Source organism: Notothenia rossii (assembly GCF_949606895.1).
Source record: "Notothenia rossii genome assembly, chromosome: 3".
Taxonomy (NCBI): domain Eukaryota; kingdom Metazoa; phylum Chordata; class Actinopteri; order Perciformes; family Nototheniidae; genus Notothenia; species Notothenia rossii.
Genome location: NC_136901.1, coordinates 28,991,373 through 29,013,718, shown reverse-complemented (window position 1 = coordinate 29,013,718; position 22,346 = coordinate 28,991,373). Strand labels below are relative to the sequence as shown.

General features: G+C 40.1%; 1 protein-coding gene across 3 annotated transcripts in view; it reads right to left on the bottom strand.

Moving 5' to 3' along the window:
- Nucleotides 1-22,346, bottom strand: part of kcnip4a (potassium voltage-gated channel interacting protein 4a) — a 79,181-nt gene that overhangs the window by 43,343 nt on the left and 13,492 nt on the right. The window contains exon 1 of one of the 3 annotated variants that reach the window (XM_079672365.1): nt 1,227-1,415. The exons of the other annotated variants lie outside the window; for them this stretch is intronic. Coding sequence (XP_079528491.1) covers nt 1,227-1,284 — 58 coding nt within the window. The 5' untranslated portion in view covers nt 1,285-1,415. Of the gene's footprint in view, nt 1-1,226; nt 1,416-22,346 lie in introns of those variants that run through there. 3 annotated transcript variants of the gene reach the window in all.

Below are 22,346 nucleotides of genomic sequence, written 5' to 3'. Positions count from 1 at the left end.
ACAGCTAGTCTTCTATAAACAGATGTCTGCATATGAATGCACAATCTGTTATGTTATTTGTATTTATTTATCTGCATTCAAATGCAAATTAGATTTGAACAAATAATATGATTACGTCATCTGGACCAAAATCATACATGTTTGCATCTCAATAGTTAAACCTAAGACTCGGCCCTGAATATCAGCTGACTCTTTTTCAAATTTTGAAAGAGAAACATAATGTTTGAAAATGAAAATGATCAAATGTAAATCTAACCTCTTACAAACATATGTTGGAATAAAACAAATTCAAAAGTCTTTTTTTTGTGTACGACAATTTCTTTTCAAAAACTACAAGGAATTTGAATGTCCAATCTGCTTCTCTTATAACTTTAAAATGCAACGTATTATGAAATGATCAACTTACTGCTGTGCTGTCCTACATTTCTTAAACAAGATTCCCTCTACCTGCTTAGCATGGCATTATGGGAAAGTCCATACATTATCCTCTGCAAGACTGGATCCCATGTTTCCCTTTCTAGGTCCCTGTGAAATGTGCTTACAGTGCAACATAGTGCCCGCTCGGTATGACTTATTACCCAGGAGACCCTAATTTGTTTTGCTTTCAAGCCCACTCCCCAGTAAAACGTGACTTACTGTACTTTAAGTGTCTGTCTCTAACTACACAACTAAATATAACCTTGAACAGTCACTGTCCGACGGCCGCCTACTAAATATTTCATTGTTGTTTAATGAAGACAATGTTCTTCTTTTGTTGCGGTGACAAGCTCTGATGAGCACATAATCACAGGGAGACAGTGATGTAACATAAGAGTGTGTGTCGATGTGGCACGCTGTGAGTGTGTACTGCCCCTGTCAAACCAATTATCAGGAAAGCAAATGGAAAATGCAGAGCGATTTTGTGGAGTTCAGAACGAAATGTTTACTAAATGTGGGCGATTGCAAGTCAATTTCATGGACTTCTGGTGTTGGAAATGTAGAGAAAACCATCGATTAAAGAAGAAACATGAATCCAAAACACACAAAGACAAATGCAGGACAATGTCAAACACAGAGAAGTCCTTTTCAGTGCTCATATTTTAGCAACAATTCCACCGACTGAAGCACAACTTACAAAAAGACTAAATTGGTGTTCTAAAAAGGCGATAACCTTTCTTCTTAGGCATTCAGTTAAGCTGCTGACTGTTGAAAAATGCATGAAATGAAAGCATCTCCTCCCTTCCTACCTGTTGTCTTGCGTCTTTGTTTGGGCTGCAGAGAGAAGATGACCATTAAAGCCCCCATGATGCCTTTCACACTTTCTCACTCAGCGATCTGGAAGTCCTGCTATATTTCACTTCACACTCACAATAACACCGGGACGGCTTGACAGTGAGAGCCTCACATGAAGAATGAAGTCTCCGGTCTAAAACTCTCCTTTTTATCCAGAAGGGATATGTGGGCAGCAGGAGGAGGAAGAGAAGTGGGAGGAAAACATGCGTTGAGTTTTGAATTTTGACGCGCATGCTCCCCAGCTCCCCCCCCCTCCCCCTCCCATCTGTTTTCCCGCTTTGAAGTGAGTGCTCGCTATCTGATCTGTGCCTGCAGATGCTACTTTGTACCAGTTGAGCACCTATATTAATTGAGATTGCAACATGCTGTGGAGAGTGCCCTTTACTCCAGACCTCCCCTCACACTGGGAAGTGGGGTCTGCAGGGAGATGAGAGAGAGCTCATGCTGAAGATAAATATTATTCCTGACTTTTAACTCCATCTCCTGCTGGGAACGGGAAAAATAAAACAAAGGGCTTGGGTTAGTCATCAGATATTTAAATGATGAACACGCAATCAGTGTCGACCACAAAAATGCTGACTTTAGACACTGATATATGAAAGGAAATATTCCCTTGGTTACATCAACAGTAACAGATCCATTGTTACTGAAAAAACCTGTCTTTGAAGCCACAAAAGAACTCTGAGTTAAAATGTTAATGCTGTCAGTCATATTCATATCAAAGAGGAAAAATCTAGCAATATTGCATTTGAAGTAAGACCAATGCTCTACTGCAGAGAGAATCTCCTCCCTCCACGTGCAAGTTATTCCACATCCCGTAATGCGACCTCAGGATTATATGGGGAAGGTCATGTTCACATCTTTCCCTTTTCATCCTGTGCTCAGAGCAGAATATACCACAGTGATAAGAGGGTGAGGTGACACACCGAAAGTAGAACATTGAACTAAAATACTTCCCCTTACTGTGCCACCCACATGCCATTCATTTTATGAACCATGTGACGGCAATCAAGTCTCCATCAGCACCCACTCCATTAACCTGCTTCCTGTCCGCTGCAGTTAGAATACACTCACACACAAAGCAGTGACTGTGCCCCCTCTGAAGGTTGAACACCTTTGAATCACCAATGTGCACTCATATCTTTGGTAATGGAGTTGTGCTTAAGGAGTCTGACCAGCAACGGCGGCAATTACCTCAGCATGAGGGCGGTGAGGTAAAAGTGACGCTGAAGAAAGCTCTCTGCACACGGCAGCTCTCTAGCTTAATGTGTGACCTGGGTTTTGATTAAAAGCTTAACAGGGATTTACAAAAGACAAAAGTCAATTTACAGAAAAAATGAACCTTTCCTTCACCTTCTCAGACACTCTTCTGAGGGTTATTTGCTTCAGATTGTAATACACAAGGACCTAGTGGTTGTTCTGAAAATACAAAACGTCCTTTTATAAACTCTTAAGATTGTCTGTAGGGTAACAAACAAAGAAGACCAAGAGTCTAGAGCAGGGGTGTCAAACTCAATGTCATCACGGGCCACGTTGGGATTATGGTTGCACTCAAAGGGCCGGTTGTAACTTTACGACTATATCATAATACATATATAAATATTTAATATATATAAAATAATGCATTATATTACATGATTGCCTCTGCATTGGATTATTATCGGATGGGGTAAAAACTTCATAATTAACTACGTCTGAAAGCAGAAGTCTAGGGCAAGTAATTGCTATTCTCTTCAGTGAGAATGTCACAAAATGATTTAAAAAGAAAAGCCAAAATCTTGAGGGAAAAAAAAGAAGAAAAGTAACATTTTGAAGATAAAAAGTGACAAAGAAAAAGTCAAATTCTGAGAAAAGGGGAAATTTGAGATACATTGTGGGACTTGTAGTTGATGGGCAACGTGCTTCTTTAAATCGCCATGTAACCGTATAATAAACATATTATATTCTTTCAGAGCTCTTGTGGGCCACATAAAATGAAGCCGCAGCTGGATTTGGCCCCCGGGCCTTGAGTTTGACACCCCTGGTCTAGAGCTTCATATTTTATCGGTCTGATGTTCGTTCGCAGCCCCAACAGTGGCTTCAGAAACATGAATGTAACCGATTTATTTACAGTTAACAGTTTGTTCTTAGCATGTTCTGAGTTTAAAGCAAAAGCAGAACAACAGATAATAGAAATGCTTTATCCAGTTAAGTACATGTGTGTATGAAAGGTAATCCCAGTTTGAGAACCAGGTTACATGAAGTTGTACCTTAAAACTATGTGAGAAGTGTACTAAGGTAAAGCAAGAACTCTCTAACCCCAGTTTGAAGATCAGTCCAAATCAGCTGAGCATGTATTTTCAAAGTGTTCCCTGATTATGATGGAGCAGAAATTACTTTTCATTAAATTAGGCCCTCCAGAGAATACAGAGGAATAATCAAACGTTTCTGGGGTAAATCATCTCCACACTCACCACTTCAGGAAAACAAGATGTTTATCTATATGGGATTTAAGAGAGAAATTGCACTGACAGCACAAGTGTTTTATAATTGAGACTAAGTTGATTTAAGTGCACAGAGCACAAATATCATCATGTACCAGTAACTACTGGTCTATTCAAGGACTAATGCTCCATCAATCTGCTTGATGTGTGTCCATTATCCTGAGTGCTGAAGCCTTTTCTGTCTTCCACCTCACAAAAAACGTTTTCTCTCCTGTTAATCAATTTGAAACCATCTACAGCACTTCATTAGAGTGCTGGTGGTCTGTAGGTGTGCGTGACTCACACTGAAGCCCCCGCAGTCTTTTGAACTAACACTGTGATGGCACCAGGGTAGCCACAGCCACAGGAAGCTGTGAATAGCTGTCCCTGCAGATGAGAGCGGTGACTCATACAACTAGTGAAGACAAACGCAAATATGTTGGGAAAGACATTATAGGTACTTATAATAAAGCCTTTGTCCACTGTAATGTACCGAAACACATGGAACACGTCCAGCCTCACAAAACTCATTATAATGGCAATAAATACAATTCTGCAAGAGGTAAATAGCAGGAAACCAAACCCACTTTGAGCTCCTGACAACATTTCTATTCTAAATTGTGAGTTTAATTAAAGTAAGGTAAAAAGTTTTACCCCAATCTGACAATCTTAGTATATCCCTTTGAATTACAGCTGAAATATTAAACAATTTACCAATGAGTCAATTTATAGGAAATAAATCAACAACTTTAGTGATGGATACCGTGAGGTAAAAGACAATAAAATACATAAATCTGCAAGGTTGTTTTCAGAGAGTAAATGAAATGTCTTGCATAAAAAGGAAGGCGTACAAATGTTACATTTTTGTATTCATGTACATATTATTATTGATAGAAGGCTATATTTGAATTTATCTGATGAGTTTTATGTTTTTCCTTGACTGGGTGTGAGCATTTTCTTGGATATTCTAGCTCATGTTCCCCTTTACCCTGACACCATATCTACACTGCATTTATAAATGTTTAATGTTACTGGTACTCAATCTATTTTTTACATTCATTTGCCTTTTCTTTATAATGATATAAAGCTATGAATATATGTATGTGTTACTGCAGTGGCCCAGTTTCTCCAAAGGAATGATATGAAGAGGTACATCTTAATAATATCCATATTCTCCTCTAAGTGGCATCAAAACAATGTGGAGTATATGGACAGACAGTACAAGGGGTTCATGAGTCCAACACAAAACAAGCTATATATAATCATTTGGAAGTACCCATGCAGTATGAAGATACATAAATCAATACATATTTAATTATAAACAGATCCTTAGTTGGTGCTCCAATCGGAAAGCTTCCAGTTGATTTCACTGCACAAGTTGCTGCAGTGTTTTAGAGTGACACGCAGCAGCAGAGAGCCGACATCTGATCAATAACACTGATGTGGGAGTCCCTCTGTTAACAGGAAGAGCATCGTAACCGATAGATTAAGAGACAGGAAGTGACACTGGAGCTATGGTTCATTTGTAGTACAGTTTCCTCTTGCAGCAAGCAGACAGTGAGGGCATGCTGCTGCTGCATACGAGCAACTCTTGTCCTTTTTTAATGCAAACCTGGGTCATTAGGGTTAGCCGTTTGATTTATGATGCCTGATCTCCAGTCAAATTGTGCTTCTGTTGTGCAGCAGGTCAATGCACCTATGCCTTAATCAGTGTACACAAACAAACGACACAAACAAGGAACCGCCGTGACATTTTAGTTATATATTTAAATATGTTGATGTTACCTTTTCACCAAGATACACGCAAAACATGGAGACATATGGAGAAATTATGGAACAAATGAAACATGAATTATGGTTTCAGCCAGGCCAAGATGTGTTCAATTACAATCTTATTGTTATAATCTCTTACTTTATTGTAATTATTCTATTTTATTTGATTGTATTGGAATTGTAAGTTGTATTATTTTAATGTTCTTTTAGAAATCTTGTTTTTCTCTCGTTTTAATTCCATCACTAAAGTAGAGAAGCCTGTTGTCACTGTCATGTTTTGGACAGTAGAGGGAGCCATTGATTCATCTTGGAAAAAAGCTAATTAAGACTACAGCAGCTTCTCCATCTCCAAACACATATCTAAAGGGTTTTAACTCAATATAAAGATGTTTACTTCACAATAATGTCATTATCTCACTGAAAGCATGACTCCATTTCCGCCTCTAAACAGCATTTGGATCAGATGCTCTCTGCCTCTGAACGTTGAACATTACATGCGACGTCGACTTTATAACAAAGATTAGCGGCCCTTGAGTGAAAGAGCAATGTAAATAACAGAGAGCAGACAGGCTTTCTTTTTTTCCATGACGTCACATACGGCCTGCCAAAAGCATGCAAGGTGTCAGAACTCGCTCTAAAACAAACTACACATCTTTCATTTCACTATGTATAATAGAAATACAGCACACAGCTGACGGGAAAAGAAAAACACTTGACAGGAGGCGGTGATGATTGAGTTTGTTTGATCATGGTTGAAGAAAACGTTTTGGTGGATTTCCTTTAACACGCTCTCTCAGAACTGCAAGCTAAGCAGCGCCTCTTAAAGTGGAAATGAAATGGAAGTAGGAAAACGGTTCACATTAAGCTTTAACAGCGGCAACTCATCAACACAAGAAAATATGTGAAGATTGTTAATGCGTAGCACTTTCGTCCTGAAAAATAGGAGAGAGATATGAGAGCAAATGTCTTCTGCAGCATATTGAGAACACAAAAATGGTTTTGCGGTTATCCTCCATGATGCTCTAAGCAGTTTCCGAATGCAGTTAACAGACATGCAGAAGAGCAGTCACTGATCATAGAACAGCTCTAACAGGCTGGCATAAAAGCAGGTTTTTGTCACTTGTCCAAAACAACGTATTTAAACAGCAGTTGGCGAGAGAAGCTCAACCTCCAGATACTCATTTTGGACTTAATCTACAGCCTGCTGTTTCTAATTAGGGATCAATTACTAATGGTATTTAGAGGACAAAGACACACAGTAGGTGTAGAGGTGCTGCAGCCTCAGGGGTGATGAGTGCCTCTCTGTACAGTAGATTCAATCACAGTATTATTGATGGAACAATAATCTGTCATTTATCCACACTCAGCGCTTTATTTTTTACTGCAGCCACTGAAATGCATGCGGTCACCAATATCCGCATGCATCTGCAGAGCCACTCTTGTTACTTTACACCCTGATGCTAGTAGGGATATGCTGCTGCAGGGCCGCGGGTTGCACCCCCCACCTAGATGGTCTGAATCAGCGGGCAGCGCCCCTCATGGCGTGCTCCGAATCCAACTGCTATCAATCACACACAAATACGGTCCAGAGAAAAAGGTTATTCTCTTCAATAGGTGGCAGAAACACAAAAGCAGGACTTCCACAACTGGGACAAACAAGGCAGCCATTTTTATGTTTTTTCAACCCCAGTGAATATAATATATGTTGGCACTTACTTTTGGAAAATAAAATATATCTTCCCTACAAGGTTGAACAGTTGTTTGAGGAAATTAAGAATAAAGAATGACTCGGCAAACTGGATTTTGCAGGGCTTGGATGTGCATTAGTTTATAAGACAAATCTCTTGTCTGTGCTTAAGAATTACCCACACAATTATTATTTATTAATCCCGCGGTTTAACCTTGAAGAAAACTTTATTTTGCTCACATGCCTCCACGGTATTAAATAATGAAAAACAGAGATATGTGTTGATGAATTGAAGTAAATGGGGGCCGCATCGTTAATTTTGAACAATCGGGTAGAATAATTAAGTCTCAATTATCAATAATGTATCATACTACATGGACAAACCCAAAGCGTATCAAATAGTGCCTTTTTAGTAAAAATGCACGTGAATGTGAAGTAGTGAGCTTGTACCTGGATGAATGGGACATATATCATACATGATACATAGGAGTTATGTTAAGAGTTTGAAAAGGGAAGTTTACTTCATTTTTATCAAGACTTGACCTCTTTCTTCAATTCTTTGTTCACCGTTGATGCATGTTAGAACAAATTAGTTTTCTTCAAGAATGCAAGGTTACACTCAGTGAGGTCATTTCGGAGCTGAAGTATTCCCTTTATGTTTTTATGCTTCCACTAATACGTCTGTTATTTCCCCTTTCCTTAAGGATTGCTGTCTGTAAACAGAGAGGGGGGCATGACTCAGCACTGTGATGCATTCGAGGACAGAACTCTCCCGAAGCCATAATAAACGCTGCAGAGCTGAGGAGTCGTTCTGACGCACGATAAAGCACATCCAGCAGATTCAGTACCACACAGAAACAAATAACTTCTCTTTACTGCAGTCCCAAAGCACACTGTTTCAAACTGTCTCTGTCCCGCAGCATGGACAGTAACAGCCTCAGAAGCACCTGCTCGGGTCTTTCTGTCATTAGCACAGCTGACATTGTTCTGCTCGGCCCGGGTCGATTTCTGTCATCACATCCTGCTGTGTGTGTGTGTGTGTGTGTGTGTGTGTGTGTGTGTGTGTGTGTGTGTGTGTGTGTGTGTGTGTGTGTGTGTGTGTGTGTGTGTGTGTGTGTGTGTGTGTGTGTGTGTGACACTGAGCCCACTGTCACATGTCTGTGTTCACCGAGCCATGCAAGACACCCAAACTATCCAAAGCGACAAACAAGTGTCCAATGGAGCTGCAAGAATGGGGCTTTTTTTAATTAAATCAGGTGTGAAATATATCAGGTCAAGCATGACTTAATCAAATTTGCACAGCTGGTCGCTAGAACATCATAACTCTGGTTTTGTTTTCCCTAACCAATCCCCTCCTAACACGGTGGATATTGCATGTGACGAGCAGTGATCATAACTCCTGACACACCAAATCAAAAACGATGAACTCATCCTGAGGCGAGGATGAACCCAATAAAACCTGCTGTGCTTCAGTTGTTTTTGGGGGCTCATATTGCTCAATAAGCAATCCGGAAGCCAGATGAAAACAACATTGAATGCGCTTTTGAATGCTCCCTAATCCCAGCAGCAATAAACATTACTCCTCATTCCACTTCATTTTTGAAATATTAACTGCTGTACATTATCCTTCGTCGCACTACACACAGTGCTGTGAGTTTAGACCTCCCTCAGCTTTAAAACACATTAAGTATGCACCGTTTAGAGGAGGGGGCGGGGTTATCCTGAGAGGGGGGTCATGCAGGAGAAAGAGCTGAGGCTGTTATGCTACCTGTGATCATAACTGGGCAACAAAATGAACAATTAGTAATACAATTCTGTTTGGTTTGATTGATTGATTGAAAGCATTGATCTTGGCATAATGCAAGTATTCAAAATTGATAGTACTAGTAAGCCTGAAAAAGCAGTTGTGTTGTGCACTTTGCAGATCCCAGCTTTGTTTTGGAAAGTATACATTTATAAAAGAAATACCTGAAATCAGACGTTTTTTTACTTTAGTATAACTTATTCTTCATTCAACACACCGGGGGATCTCTCCTTAGTCCTCTGAACTTCCTGTGTAACTGCACAGTGAAAATAGGTGCTATAATTACGGGAGGAAGTTGGGGTCCAACTTGGAACCTTTGCGTTGAGAGCCCTAGTTTTTACCATACCATTTACAAACATATTCAAACACCAGTGGAAAAAAGCAGCTGCGTACCTTTAGACGTACAGCACCGGGTCACAAACAGGACCATGAGTGACACTCATCACCGCCTCGGGCCACAATCTGAAATCTATTAGTCTGGCTCTGATGACAGCCCCTCTCCAGCAGTGACATGTGAGACACTAAGCGTGTCAGTGATGCCAACACATGCATCAGCTCTATTAATAAACCACAGAGTGCAGGGGAAACCCGTTTCCCGGGGTGAATGGGTCACATGTTGCGAGCCATCTTCTCACACACACTCGAAACCAAACGCTCTCCTTGCCAGCAGCTAGAGTAACACTGCAGTATCACCTCCTCTCTAATGGTTCCCACAGCGTGACCAGATTACGTATCTGCAGTGTACTTTTCCTCTTGTTATTCCTACATTTAGTTCACTTTCAGGGGCTGAGAACAAGTCCATGTACTGTGTTATTGTCAGCGTTATCTGATGTACCATACGAAAACTGATTAAAATGTGAAAAGCAGCCGCGGAGATGAGATTAGAAGAGCATTCCTTCTTGAATAGATGTGTTTACTATCTCATTTTAAAGCTGAACTGCAGCCAACAGCTTCTGGTTATTAATCCCTGTAGAGTCTTTGTTTAATGCCTCTCCATATCACTGAAGTCTGTTTGCAATAAAACACTTGCTCCTGCCGGTGGAGTGCAGAAGCCAATCAATGACCTCCTTTACACCAATGCGTCTCATATCCAGATTGCACATAGTATGATTTAAATCAGATAACATTTACACCTGCTACTAATATGTGTCTCTAATGCCCACATTTGAGATCTTTAACAAGCAACACCACCCAATGCAGATTTAGTTGGCAGTAAGTTATTGAATATGTGCCCTGAATATAAATTTGACAGGCTTTCTTGCTGATTTGGAACCATTTCTCACAATTGTTGTCAAGGTACTGTAGTTTTTGTACATGGAATTAAAAATAAATTGCGTTTACAGATATTTTTTGGCCGATTAAATCAAAATCTGTCCTCACAGCATTATACCTTTTACATTGCCAGGTTTTCAGCAATGACAGAAACAGAGGCTGAGCACTGCTGGCCACAGATTGTCTTCTGAGTGAATGCTGCAGTAAATATCCTGTCGGGCTAATTCTGTTTCACAGACCTCACATCGACAGCAGGGAACAAACACTGTGATTAATGCGGTCGGTGTCTTCTCACATGCAGAGACAAAGAAAAGGCTATTGTTTCTCCACTGAATACGGAGGAGAAAGCTCAGCAGAAAGGCAGATCCCTTTCTGTGGCTCAGATGTGTCACATGTTGCGTACATACATTAATATAAATGCAACATGCAACAGAAATATAGATTTTCACTCAACACTTCTTTTCCATTCTGGGTCATATTCCTGAGCTTTGGAGAAATGTGCAAACATCACAAGACAACTTGAATATTTCCTCTTGAAGGGAAGCTGCAGCCCTGAATATTTGTACTCAACAGCTGCAGCTTCAATGAAGAGACCAAACAAGGTAATAAAGAAAAGACAGTCTTAAAGAGTATATTAAGATGCCATTTTTCCAAGTTTAAAGCTATTTCAAAGGAACACGAAAGGCAAAGCTGGACATTAACATAAAAATGTAAAACTTCAGTGTGCATGAGACAAAACACTAAAGAATGGAAATCCAATGACCTCTGATCATGCCGGACATTATTGAGGCATGTAAGATGATACAGCAGTTAAACCACAATGTGATCACGCCAAAACATGTAAGCCATGTTTATCTGAGAGCACAGATATGAGTTTACCTTACAGCAATCTATCTTTGACAGAGGAGATGGTACAGTAGCAAAGTCAAGATAACCTTGAAATCCACTTCCTCACGATATCACAGTGACACTAAGTTGACCTGTGGTACCTCTCAGAACAAGGTTGGGTTCCTGCTCATACAAATGACATGGAGTTGACTTGACATGGCTGAATTATGCATCGCATGGTAAATACTGTGACAGCGTACTCCTTCAGGAGACGTTTTCAGCTCAACGTAAGGTGAACATGAAACAGAGACTGCTGGGAGTTAATGGAGCAGGAATCGTTTGTGGACAACGTACGGATGCTAGAGGCTGTTGTTTAAGGCGTGCTTTTTGAAGTGATGCAGTCATGGCTCATTTACAATCCAGCTGTTAATGTAAGGGAACATGTGGTGGGACTTATTATTAAAATGACAAGTGTGCCAACAGGGATGGATTACTGAACAGACCCAGGGGCCCGAGAGGACCTATATACACTTAAAGTTGGAAAGAGCTCAGTTAAAAGCAGGAATGTCTACTGAGGCTACAGGAGGATTTCAATAAAAACACAGACAGCCTCTCTTATCAGAACAGAACATCAGCTGCACTTTTCTAACAAATACAAGCAGCTGCAAATCCTGCTTCACCTAGAAGATGTTACTAAAAAAGGTACAAAAAATGACTGCAAAGAAGCTCAACAACAATACAGAGATGCGAGCTGACTGTGAAAAATACATAAAAAGTGACACAGAAAAACTGCGAAGACATCCAAAACAACTGGAAAGAATCACAAAGACTATAAATGACTACGGTGAGAAGATGACCAAAAAGAGACACAAACTGATGATGAAGCCATGCCAAAGTAGTACAAACGCACACAAACACAATATGGAGATGTGAAGAAAATGACCTAAATGCATGGAAACTATATGGATATATAGACCAGACTAAAAAGAGACGCTTTGCATACATGCTACACAGGAAAGGTCAGGGGCCTTTTACATCACCGTGCACCGGGGCCAGTTTTCTAATAAAACATTCATAAAAGGCAAACTTTTGTTATCCTTGCATGCTAATCTCTCAATTGCTGAGTTCCCCTTCACTTATATTCGTCGGGCTGCTGCAGTTCTGAACAGTGTGGTCCCTCTACAGTATACGGTGCCATAAAACTTGTGCAAAAAAATGAAAACACACACAAAGAAGTTGAGATATCTTTGGTGCTTCAGAGTCACCGTACTCCTTCACTACATCCACCCACCGACTGTACTGCATGTGACAAATACAGAAAGTGAATATATTCCAGCACTGCACTACCCTGAGGGAGCAATTCGTTTATAACACCTGCTGCGGGTATACATTTCATGGATTGAAATCAGAATTTGTTTTTGGAAGCAGTCCGTCTCTCTGCAGGTATTCACGATTTGCAGGAGTCATTAACAGTCACTCACTCTGCAGGTTTACAAGCCTCGTTGCAGGTTTAATGCGAGTGCTGTTTAGCATGTATCAGTCACAGCGGTACATGCCCACGGTGCTGAGAGTTAATAAGTTCATTTACAGCAAAGAGGAACATTTAGGGAAGGCCACATTTCCTGCAGGCGGTGTGCAACCACATAAATACTGATCGAGGAACACTTACACGCACGAACACACACCACACTTGGATTTATATGTGCTCCAGGAAAGTGGAAATTGGGATTTTAATGTGGTAAGGGACTGCTGCACCGTGTCATATATCTCTGGTGGAGGACACTGTGAACCTGAGCTCATTGCATCATCTTCACTGCTCTCTAGGAACGACTGGAAAGAAAATAACTGCACGTCAGAGGGACAACTGTATCCATAAAAGCCAGTTTCACATGATCTAAGGAAGCAACAAATGCTTGTTTTAATGATTGTGTTCCTATTCAGATCACATTCTCTAAAAGCCAATGTTGTTTTCTCCGGTTTGAAGTCACAAGCCAAACAAATATTGAATTGATGGTTATTTAAACAAGGGGAAGCAGCATAACTTCACATTTGCGAAACTGGAAACACCACATGTTGAGCATTATTGCTTCATAAATTACAATTATGAAAATTGTTATTCATTAACTTTCTGTGGAGCTTAATTGGTTCATCATTTCTGCACAGACTACAGCTGAAACCGCACATAATGAGGTGACTTATTGGCTCAATTGAAATGCAATTAGTATACTCATGCGTTACCTTTAAATGCTGCTGTGTGTGGAGATTCTTCAGCTGAATTAATCACATTTGCAGATTAAGCATTGCCTGCTAACAGTCAACAATCTAACTTCATTGCACCAGCTTCTCTCAGGAAGTGTGTTTTCTCTGCTCATTTCCAGGATGAATGACATGGCATTCATTTGTGTATTTACAGCTAAGAGCAAACAGGCTTACAACCAAGACAGAGTGTCTCTTCATATTTCACACTTAGTAATCTACTAGTCACAGTGAGTACAGACAGACTGACTGCAGCTCAACAGCTAATTCACATTTTACAAGTTCGATAATATTCTTGTAGTATCTTGCATCTGGAGGTGTCTCTGTTATGGCAGTTGTCCATTCTGCTGCAATATGAATGAGTGCCAGCTGCAGTCATGTTATATGTATACTGTGTCCTGACATCAAGGAAATAGTCTTCACTGTGATGAAAAATGCTGCATCCGACTGTAACCTTTTCTGCTCCGTTTCATCAAAGAGAAAATATTCAATCTTATTTCATGGCGTCACAGCGCTGTTCTTTATCTTTGCTCAGGGTCAATCAGGAGCTGGAAGAATTTCATTTCCTATCTTCACAGCTAAGCCAGAGAAATTCATCTGAGAACATGTAAGAACTGAACAGATATCGTGTATGTCTCTAAGGCAGGATGGGAAGGATTTCAATCAAACAATTAAATTAGTTTTAAAGAAGGAATATTGATATAAATAAAAATAAAATGTAGTAAAAACACATATACATATTTATATGTAGCCAATTTTCTCTCATTTATATCCTTTACTCTTAAATTTTGCACGAAAGTTGTGGGTCGCCGTGTGATATTGAACTAACTTAGAGCCAGCCTATTTCACAATCAGGAAGGATCCACACTGAATTCCCACCTCTGAGAGGATCCTTTCCTTTATCGCCTGAAGGAAACCTTTACGCTCAGCCAGGAACATGCTCCCTTTTTCATTCTTGCCCTCAGACATGACTTTCACATCAATTATTCACATTCCTCTGTTTGCCAGACGTGGGGAATTGAATTTAAACCCCAAAAAAATGCTGGTGCAACAAAAACCATCGGTCAAACAAAGTTGAAGCTTTCAGAAGTGTAGGTTCAGAAAGGTGAAAGCCACATTTCCCTGTGTGTTCTTGTTTGTCTGTACGAAAGAAAATATGAAATAATAATGAGAACGCATTTGTTTTGACACTGAACAAGGACCTTGTGTTTTCTGTATGCATTGCTGGTCTGTGGTAGATGATTGGAGTCATGCTGATGTCTTGAATAAGAGATCAGCAGAGGGATTTTAAATGATCCCATACATAAATCTAACCCAAGGAATAGTGGGGGTACAAACGGCCTGTTGACCACAGAAAATCTACTGGGAAGAATATCAATGATTCCCAGGAATTCAGGGGTGCGACCTTTTTTGTTGTTGTAATGTTACTGTGTTGGAGGCGTGTGGTGCAGTGGGTTGTGCGTTGGTGTTGGGATCAGGGGGTCACAGGTTCAAACCCCATTGCAGTCAGCATGTCATTGTGTCCCTGGGCAAGACACTTCACCCCAAATTGCTCCTGTGGGGATTTCCCACAGTATTGAGTATGTAAGTCACTTTGGATAAAAGCGTCTAACAAGTAACATGTAATGTAATGTAATGTGTTGAAATAGGAAGAGCTAGTTGACATTAGCCGTTAGCTCTTGGCAGCCAGAGGGGACATCCTGTGAGTTGAATTATGATATGGTTTATACAAATTAGCATTGGGCAAATATAAAATATAACGTTATCAATGTAGATTTTGGCAAGAAACCTAAATGAATGCAGGGCTTTGAAGGACATTTTTCAAAGCAATATAATATACATATTGGAGAGGAGTTTATGACCTCTTGAAGTTCCTTCAAAAAATGTATGTTGGGATTTAGTTTGGGGTTTTTAACAAATATGGTAAGAAATCAATTGTGGTATATATCACTGGTGTTGGTGTAAACTACAAATTCCAAACAATTACATTTCTGGTATTGTGACTGAAAGACTGATTTGAGAAAAAAACTGTTTTCCTTTTGACATTAATGGAAAATAATTTATTCAATCTGAACCACATGCAACAGATTGTATCCAAATGTTAAGGACCAACATTGTCTGTCATCATGATGGCAGGCAGATGCACCGTCACAGCCCACACAGCCACAAGTCCCCTTCAAATGTACAAGTACTTTGACTGTTCCGTCAAAGCAGATGCACCTGCACCACCAGCAGCAACTCACAGTGACAAGAGCCCACTCACTATCCCTGTGACACACACACTCTACTCAGCCTTACTGACCACCTGCTATAAACAGAAAAAAGCTGCAAGAATGGATATCATTAAAAAACAGTCAACAGACATACACCATTATAGAACAACGTGCAGTGCTCACCTAATGTCTTATTTTGATATAAGAGTATGGCTGACTGATCAGAATTGGAAAGCGGGGCCGTCAGTATTAGCATAGGTTATACTCATGCAGCGGTTATAAAACAGCAATCAGAAGCACAGTGCGTGAGGAGATTACGGAAGAGTGCAGGAGAGTAATGTCTGCTACTTTGGGTCAGTCATTATGGGACTAAATTACGATATGTCTTAATTGTCTAACAGCTCACATTCAGCTAATCCGATTATATTCTTTTGCCTTTTTTCAGGTCAAGTTATATTCCCTTCAAGTTACAGAGAAGCCCAATGCATTTCCCCCAAATGCCTGCAAAACAAAAATAAAATCTATTATCTGCTGTTCTCTTATAAAGCAATCAAGTAAAAAACATGCTTGTACCTACTCTTTATCTAAATACTGAAGCCCTACAGCGTTTCAAGGTTAGACTCTTTTCAGGGTATTTTCTAATTCCTATTTGCCTTCATGTCGTTTCAGGGCTGTTTCAAATCTATGAAATTAAATGGTTACTTGTTTGACGCAGTTTTTACATTACCTTCTATTTAACATCTTAGGGCATACATTTGTATTTTCTGTATAATTTGAATGGACCTGCAGGGCTATATGTATTCCTTAAATATGTGTTTACTTCAAATATCCTTCGTACTACAGTACATGTCACGGTCTCATACAGCCACAGGGCTCATGGAGTCAAGGTGAAAAATCAGTATCAAGTGTTTTAACATAATTAATCATATTTGCCGTTGTTTTATTTATAGATTGTGTGTTAGCTGAGCTAAGGTTATTGTATAGCTTTAGAAAGCAGCTATCTATCAGTCAGTCGTCAGGGAATGAAATAAAACTGCTTTACCCTAGAATCAGCAGTTTATGTTAATCAACACCTCACCTGCAGTTATAATGCCAAGTTTACATTAGGACCTCTCTCCTTCATTATTCTGAAATGTAGTCACCCAACCAAACAGTCTATTTTAACATGTCCCGGCTTGTAACGGTCAGATTGGCTGCGCACATTGATCGTTCTTTTAAAGGACACGTAATTGTGGGCGAGTGTGGTGCTGTGATTGCCTCTGGGCTTCTTCAAAACCAATTTGTCTGGTTGTCACTTGGGGCCGGGACTCAGAACCCGGAGTGGTGAAATGTGATCTCTCCTGGTGACGCGAGCAGCGCCTCCACTTCGTCTGTTTGTGGGAGTTTGCTCGCTTTAGAGTGAGCGGGCACCGCAACACTGACGATCGATAATGCTTTTGTTTTGAGTGTGTAGCGTACTTGGTGTTTGTGCTTTGAAGCGTACTGTAGTATTTCAGAAGTGACTCACCAGCTTCACTTTGCAGCGGGGAATCTGAGGAAACATGTGTGTTAAGAAGATATTTACAGTGTGGTTCAACACAAAGTAGACTTCCATGTGCAAACGTAAATAAATCCTCTTCTGGAAAAGCTTTGTTTACTCCCGATGATCCAGAGAGATTTGACAACTTCACTCGGCCAAATCTCTTAATCAGCACAAGCTCCTGAAAGCACTGTTCAATATGGCGATACCATCCTTTCATACAAAACGCCTTCACCAAGAACAATCCATAACAGGCCCATCTGTGCCAGGTTAAATGGAATTTCATACATCATGCTGGCGTTTTTCTCCCATAAAATGACATGTGAATGTGTTTTTCAGTGTACTCAGAAAATCTCAGCACAGAACCCAGCGCAGCATCTTCAGCAGAGAAATACTTTCCTCTCCTGTCTTCCCTCTTTAGTTCCCGACATTTCTCCAGGCTCTGGGTTTAGCCAGACAGAACAAGGCCCATTTTTCACGTGCATTGGGGTCCTCATTTAAAATTAACCTGGAGGTACTATGATGTAGTTTGACGCCATCACTTCCATAAACTAGTTACAGATACAAGGAAGGATGACACACTGCAAAGCTTCAGAGAGAAAGGCAATTAATGAAAACAGAAAAAATGACAAATGTAAAGCTGTTCTCGTTTAACCTTTGCTATCTTGCAGCTAGCTAAAAGGGTCATTTTAAATCTACAGTGGGGCAAAAAAGTATTTAGTCAGCCACCAATTGTGCAAGTTCTCCCACTTAAAAAGATGAGAGAGGCCTATAATTTTCATCCTAGGTATACCTCAACTATGAGAGACAAAATGAGGAAAAGAAATCCAGAAAATCACATTGTCTGATTTTTAAAGAATTTTTTTGCAAATTATGGTGGAAAATAAGTATTTGGTCACCTGCAAACAAACAAGATTTCTGGCTCTCACAGACCTGTAACTTCTTCTTTAAGAGCCTCCTCTGTCCTCCACGTGTTAACTGTATTAATGGCACTTGTTTGAACTCGTTATCAGTATAAAAGACACCTGTCCACAACCTCAAACAGTCACACTCCAAACTCCACTATGGCCAAGACCAAAGAGCTGTCAAAGGACACCAGAAACAAAATTGTAGACCTGCACCAGGCTGGGAAGACTGAATCTGCAATAGGTAAGCAGCTTGGTGTGAAGAAATCAACTGTGGGAGCAATTATTAGAAAATGGAAGACATACAAGACCACTGATAATCTCCCTCGATCTGGGGCTCCACGCAAGATCTCACCCCGTGGGGTCAAAATGATCACAAGAACGGTGAGCAAAAATCCCAGAACCACACGGGGGGACCTGGTCAATGACCTGCAGAGAGCTGGGACCAAAGTAACAAAGGTTACCATCAGTAACACACTACGCCGCCAGGGACTCAAATCCTGCAGTGCCAGACGTGTCCCCCTGCTTAAGCCAGTACATGTCCAGGCCCGTCTGAAGTTTGCTAGAGAGCATTTACATGATCCAGAAGAGGATTGGGAGAATGTCATATGGTCAGATGAAACCAAAATAGAACTTTGGGTAAAAACTCAACTAGACGTGTTTGGAGGAGAAAGAATGCTGAGTTGCATCCAAAGAACACCATACCTACTGTGAAACATGGGGGTGGAAACATCATGCTTTGGGGCTGTTTTTCTGCAAAGGGACCAGGACGACTGATCCGTGTAAAGGAAAGAATGAATGGGTCCATTTATCGTGAGATTTTGAGTGACAACCTCCTTCCATCAGCAAGGGCATTGAAGATGAAACGTGGCTGGGTCTTTCAGCATGACAATGACCCCAAACACACCGCCCAGGCAACGAAGGAGTGGCTTCGTAAGAAGCATTTCAAGGTTCTGGAGTGGCCTAGCCAGTCTCCAGATCTCAACTCCATAGAAAATCTTTGGAGGGAGTTGAAAGTCCGTGTTGCCCAGCGACAGCCCCAAAACATCACTGCTCTAGAGGAGATCTGCATGGAGGAATGGGCCAAAATACCAGCAACAGTGTGTGAAAACCTTGTGAAGACTTACAGAAAACATTTGACCTCTGTCATTACCAACAAAGGGTATATAACAAAGTATTGAGATGAACTTTTGTTATTGACCAAATACTTATTTTCCACCATAATTTGCAGATAAATTGTTTAAAAATCAGACAATGGGATTTTCGGGATTTTATTTTCTCATTTTGTCTCTCATAGTTGAGGTATACCTAGGATGAAAATTACAGGCCTCTCTGATCTTTTTAAGTGGGAGAACTTGCACAATTGGTGGCTGACTAAATACTTTTTTGCCCCACTGTAACTCATGACTTTCTCAAGGTGAGCTCTATGGAGGACTTAAATGCATCTGGTGGTCTGGTGAATCACAAGGACTGATACATATTAAAGAATTGAAAAAAATGTGTAGTGCAGTAAGTTTGCCAAGGTTGTTTTCGGTTCATTTTGTTGCAGTTGATGGTCCTCATTCTCCTGAAACATTGTGAAGATACTAAGTGAAACTAAGTGTAACCAAATACGTTTTTTAATCAAATATGAATTATGACAAAAAGTTATCAATAGCTCCTATTTAGGGTCTTTCAGTTTAGTGTTTTGGTTCTACAGACAGCCTGAAGTAAGGGAAAAAATTGAGCTAAAAGGGAGATTGAATATTAGACTTATATTCACCTGGCCATAAACTTAACTCAATAAATGCTTTTGTTGCTCTTTGTTTGTTTTACGTTTAAAAATAGGAAGCTGTTTTGCCAACACATTTCACCAAACCAACTATAAATGATAAGTCAAAGCCGTTTTAAAAAGCTTGCCGGGTTAAGTCCAGAGAGCCAAAAACCCATTAATGCAGCGTTAACAGTCTAATCAGTTCAGAAAGAAGCCTCTGTCTCCGAAATGTAATACAGTCTTTCAAATAAGGACGTTACAAATTCATGATACTGCATAAGCCCAATTTAAATTGGGTCTCTTGTTCTAGTAGATTATATTTCACAATTGCTGAAGTCAAATTCTATTTTCATGGGATCTTGATAAAAAGCAAATCAGGTAAAACAGAGATTTAGGAACAACAGGTTGCTGGCGTCTAATCGTTTTAATAATACTTGATCAGAACCCATGAGTGTCTGATTACACAGACAATAGCAGTGTGAAACATGGCGGATACATCCAGCCTCCTCCTGCTCCGAAACCCAGCACCAGCCCCCTGCATGGCAGATAATATCAGCCTCCCACTGAGGGGGGGCTTTGATGGCACTTTCCATCAGCACACTGTGGAGCACACAGCTTCAGTCGCTGCAGACACTAAGAGGACACTGGCTCTCCCAATCCGCCCATCACGTACGAAGTGACAGACTGTTAATCATATAGCTAATGAAAAGTTAAAGCAGGACTCCAATTCCAATTCACAAAGGCCAATCTAAGGTGGGAGAAGTTAAAAGTGGGCAAGTTTGCTTATTTGATTGAATTATGGTTCTACCTTACAGAATTAAAGATTTCACAATAGGACATACTGTATAATACATCACCTCAGTCCTAATGTCATTACAGTTAGGCTTAAGGATACTCACACAGCAGACGCATACATAAATGCATGCAATACTCGACAATTTAGGAATTTGTTATAAAGTCGCCTCGAGCAGGTTGTTCTATATTCAAAGAAGGGAGGTTTTAAAACATAGTTTGTGCAATGTAATCTAAAAGATAGATGGGTGAAACTACACGCTGTGATGTGATGGTGATGAAGGATACACTTGGTTTGAAAATTAACATTATTTGCTGCTTGGTTGAAAGCCCACAGCTTGAACCTTATTTACAAGTCTTTTAGATTCCTCTTTAATGGCAGCATGCAAATAGCACACGCTGCCCTCTTTCAGGGAGCTACCAAAAGGTTATATTTGTTTTATGTGAGGCCAATCAGAAATCCATATGCAGCAAAAGCATGCTTGCATTGCGAGTTTCAACTAATGTGATGCAATTAAATGTAAAAATGGATTGGAGAGATGAATTATTTACAGAACACAAACACATTCATTAAAGTGGTTGCAGAGTATATGATAATCAATACTAATCCAGACTAAAGCCAAAATAGACTGTGATCTTACTATATTAGGTATAAAGGTATAAATCCTATTTAATATCTATATTTTCAGTTTTTTTCTTTGTTTGAAATTGTCACGAGATGCAGTTATTAACTAAGAGCACTGTTACTTTCTTTCTTGTCTGTTAACGTTGGCATGGAGGAATGGCTTCCCCCTCAGAGCATTTTTTCTGGCTCATTCCCTGGCATCGATTGATACACCTCACAAAAGGACAAGAATGGAAATACAGGAAGCAAATATTGCTTTGTCTGCATCTCTATTTACTCCCTCAGCGTTTCCATCTCCGCTTCACTGACTCCCCTCTATTTACGCCAGCAAAACTCGGATTACACTTTTTTCTTTGCCCACAAACAGGAAGCAGTTTTCAGTGCTTGGAAGAGATTACAATTGCACACTACAGGACAGGCTGACATGAGGGGAGTCAAGCCGGAAGACCACATCTGCTACTACACACTGTTTACTGAGTAGGTTCTGTTTGGTTGGTTTTAATGAACATCCGCCTGTCATAAACTTCACAGACGAGTAAATTCCTTCATCATGGTTTTATAAATTGTTTGTGCCCACAGCAAGGCTCAGTTGCAATTATTCCCACAGACTAATCCACAAATATCTGTTGATTACCTGTTTTTTCTACGGGGTCTGGCAAAGTTTTTCTACAACGAAACTGCAACTGCCAATGAGAGATTGAAATAATCTCTTACACATTAGTCTTTGTTTTCTTTTCAGCTAGAAAATGTGTTGAAGTTTGATATATCTAAATCTTTATGGTCATAATGTCTGCCTGGACTACTTTAAGACATAATGGATAAGGGTTGTTTGTGGTACCGGCAAAATAAATGCAGACAGATAATACAAACATTTAAAAGTCAGTTCCTGTGTATCCGTAGTTTAATAGAATATATTAAGTATTTATGATCTGCATCTGTTAAAGGGCCACACACACCTGTCGCAAAACAAATCTAAACAGAAGAAGGGACTATTTTTTACATTTGTAGAGTGGATCTTTGTGGCGCATATGCACAAGCACAGTCATTTTTTCATAGTTTGATTGAGTAGTTTGACTGATTGCAGTGGAAGCAGCGGCTCCACCAACAGAAAATACTATAAATCTGCACGATGTCAGTCGTTTTTACTGCCCCATCAATTGTTATTAAGCTCAAGGTACAAAGAAT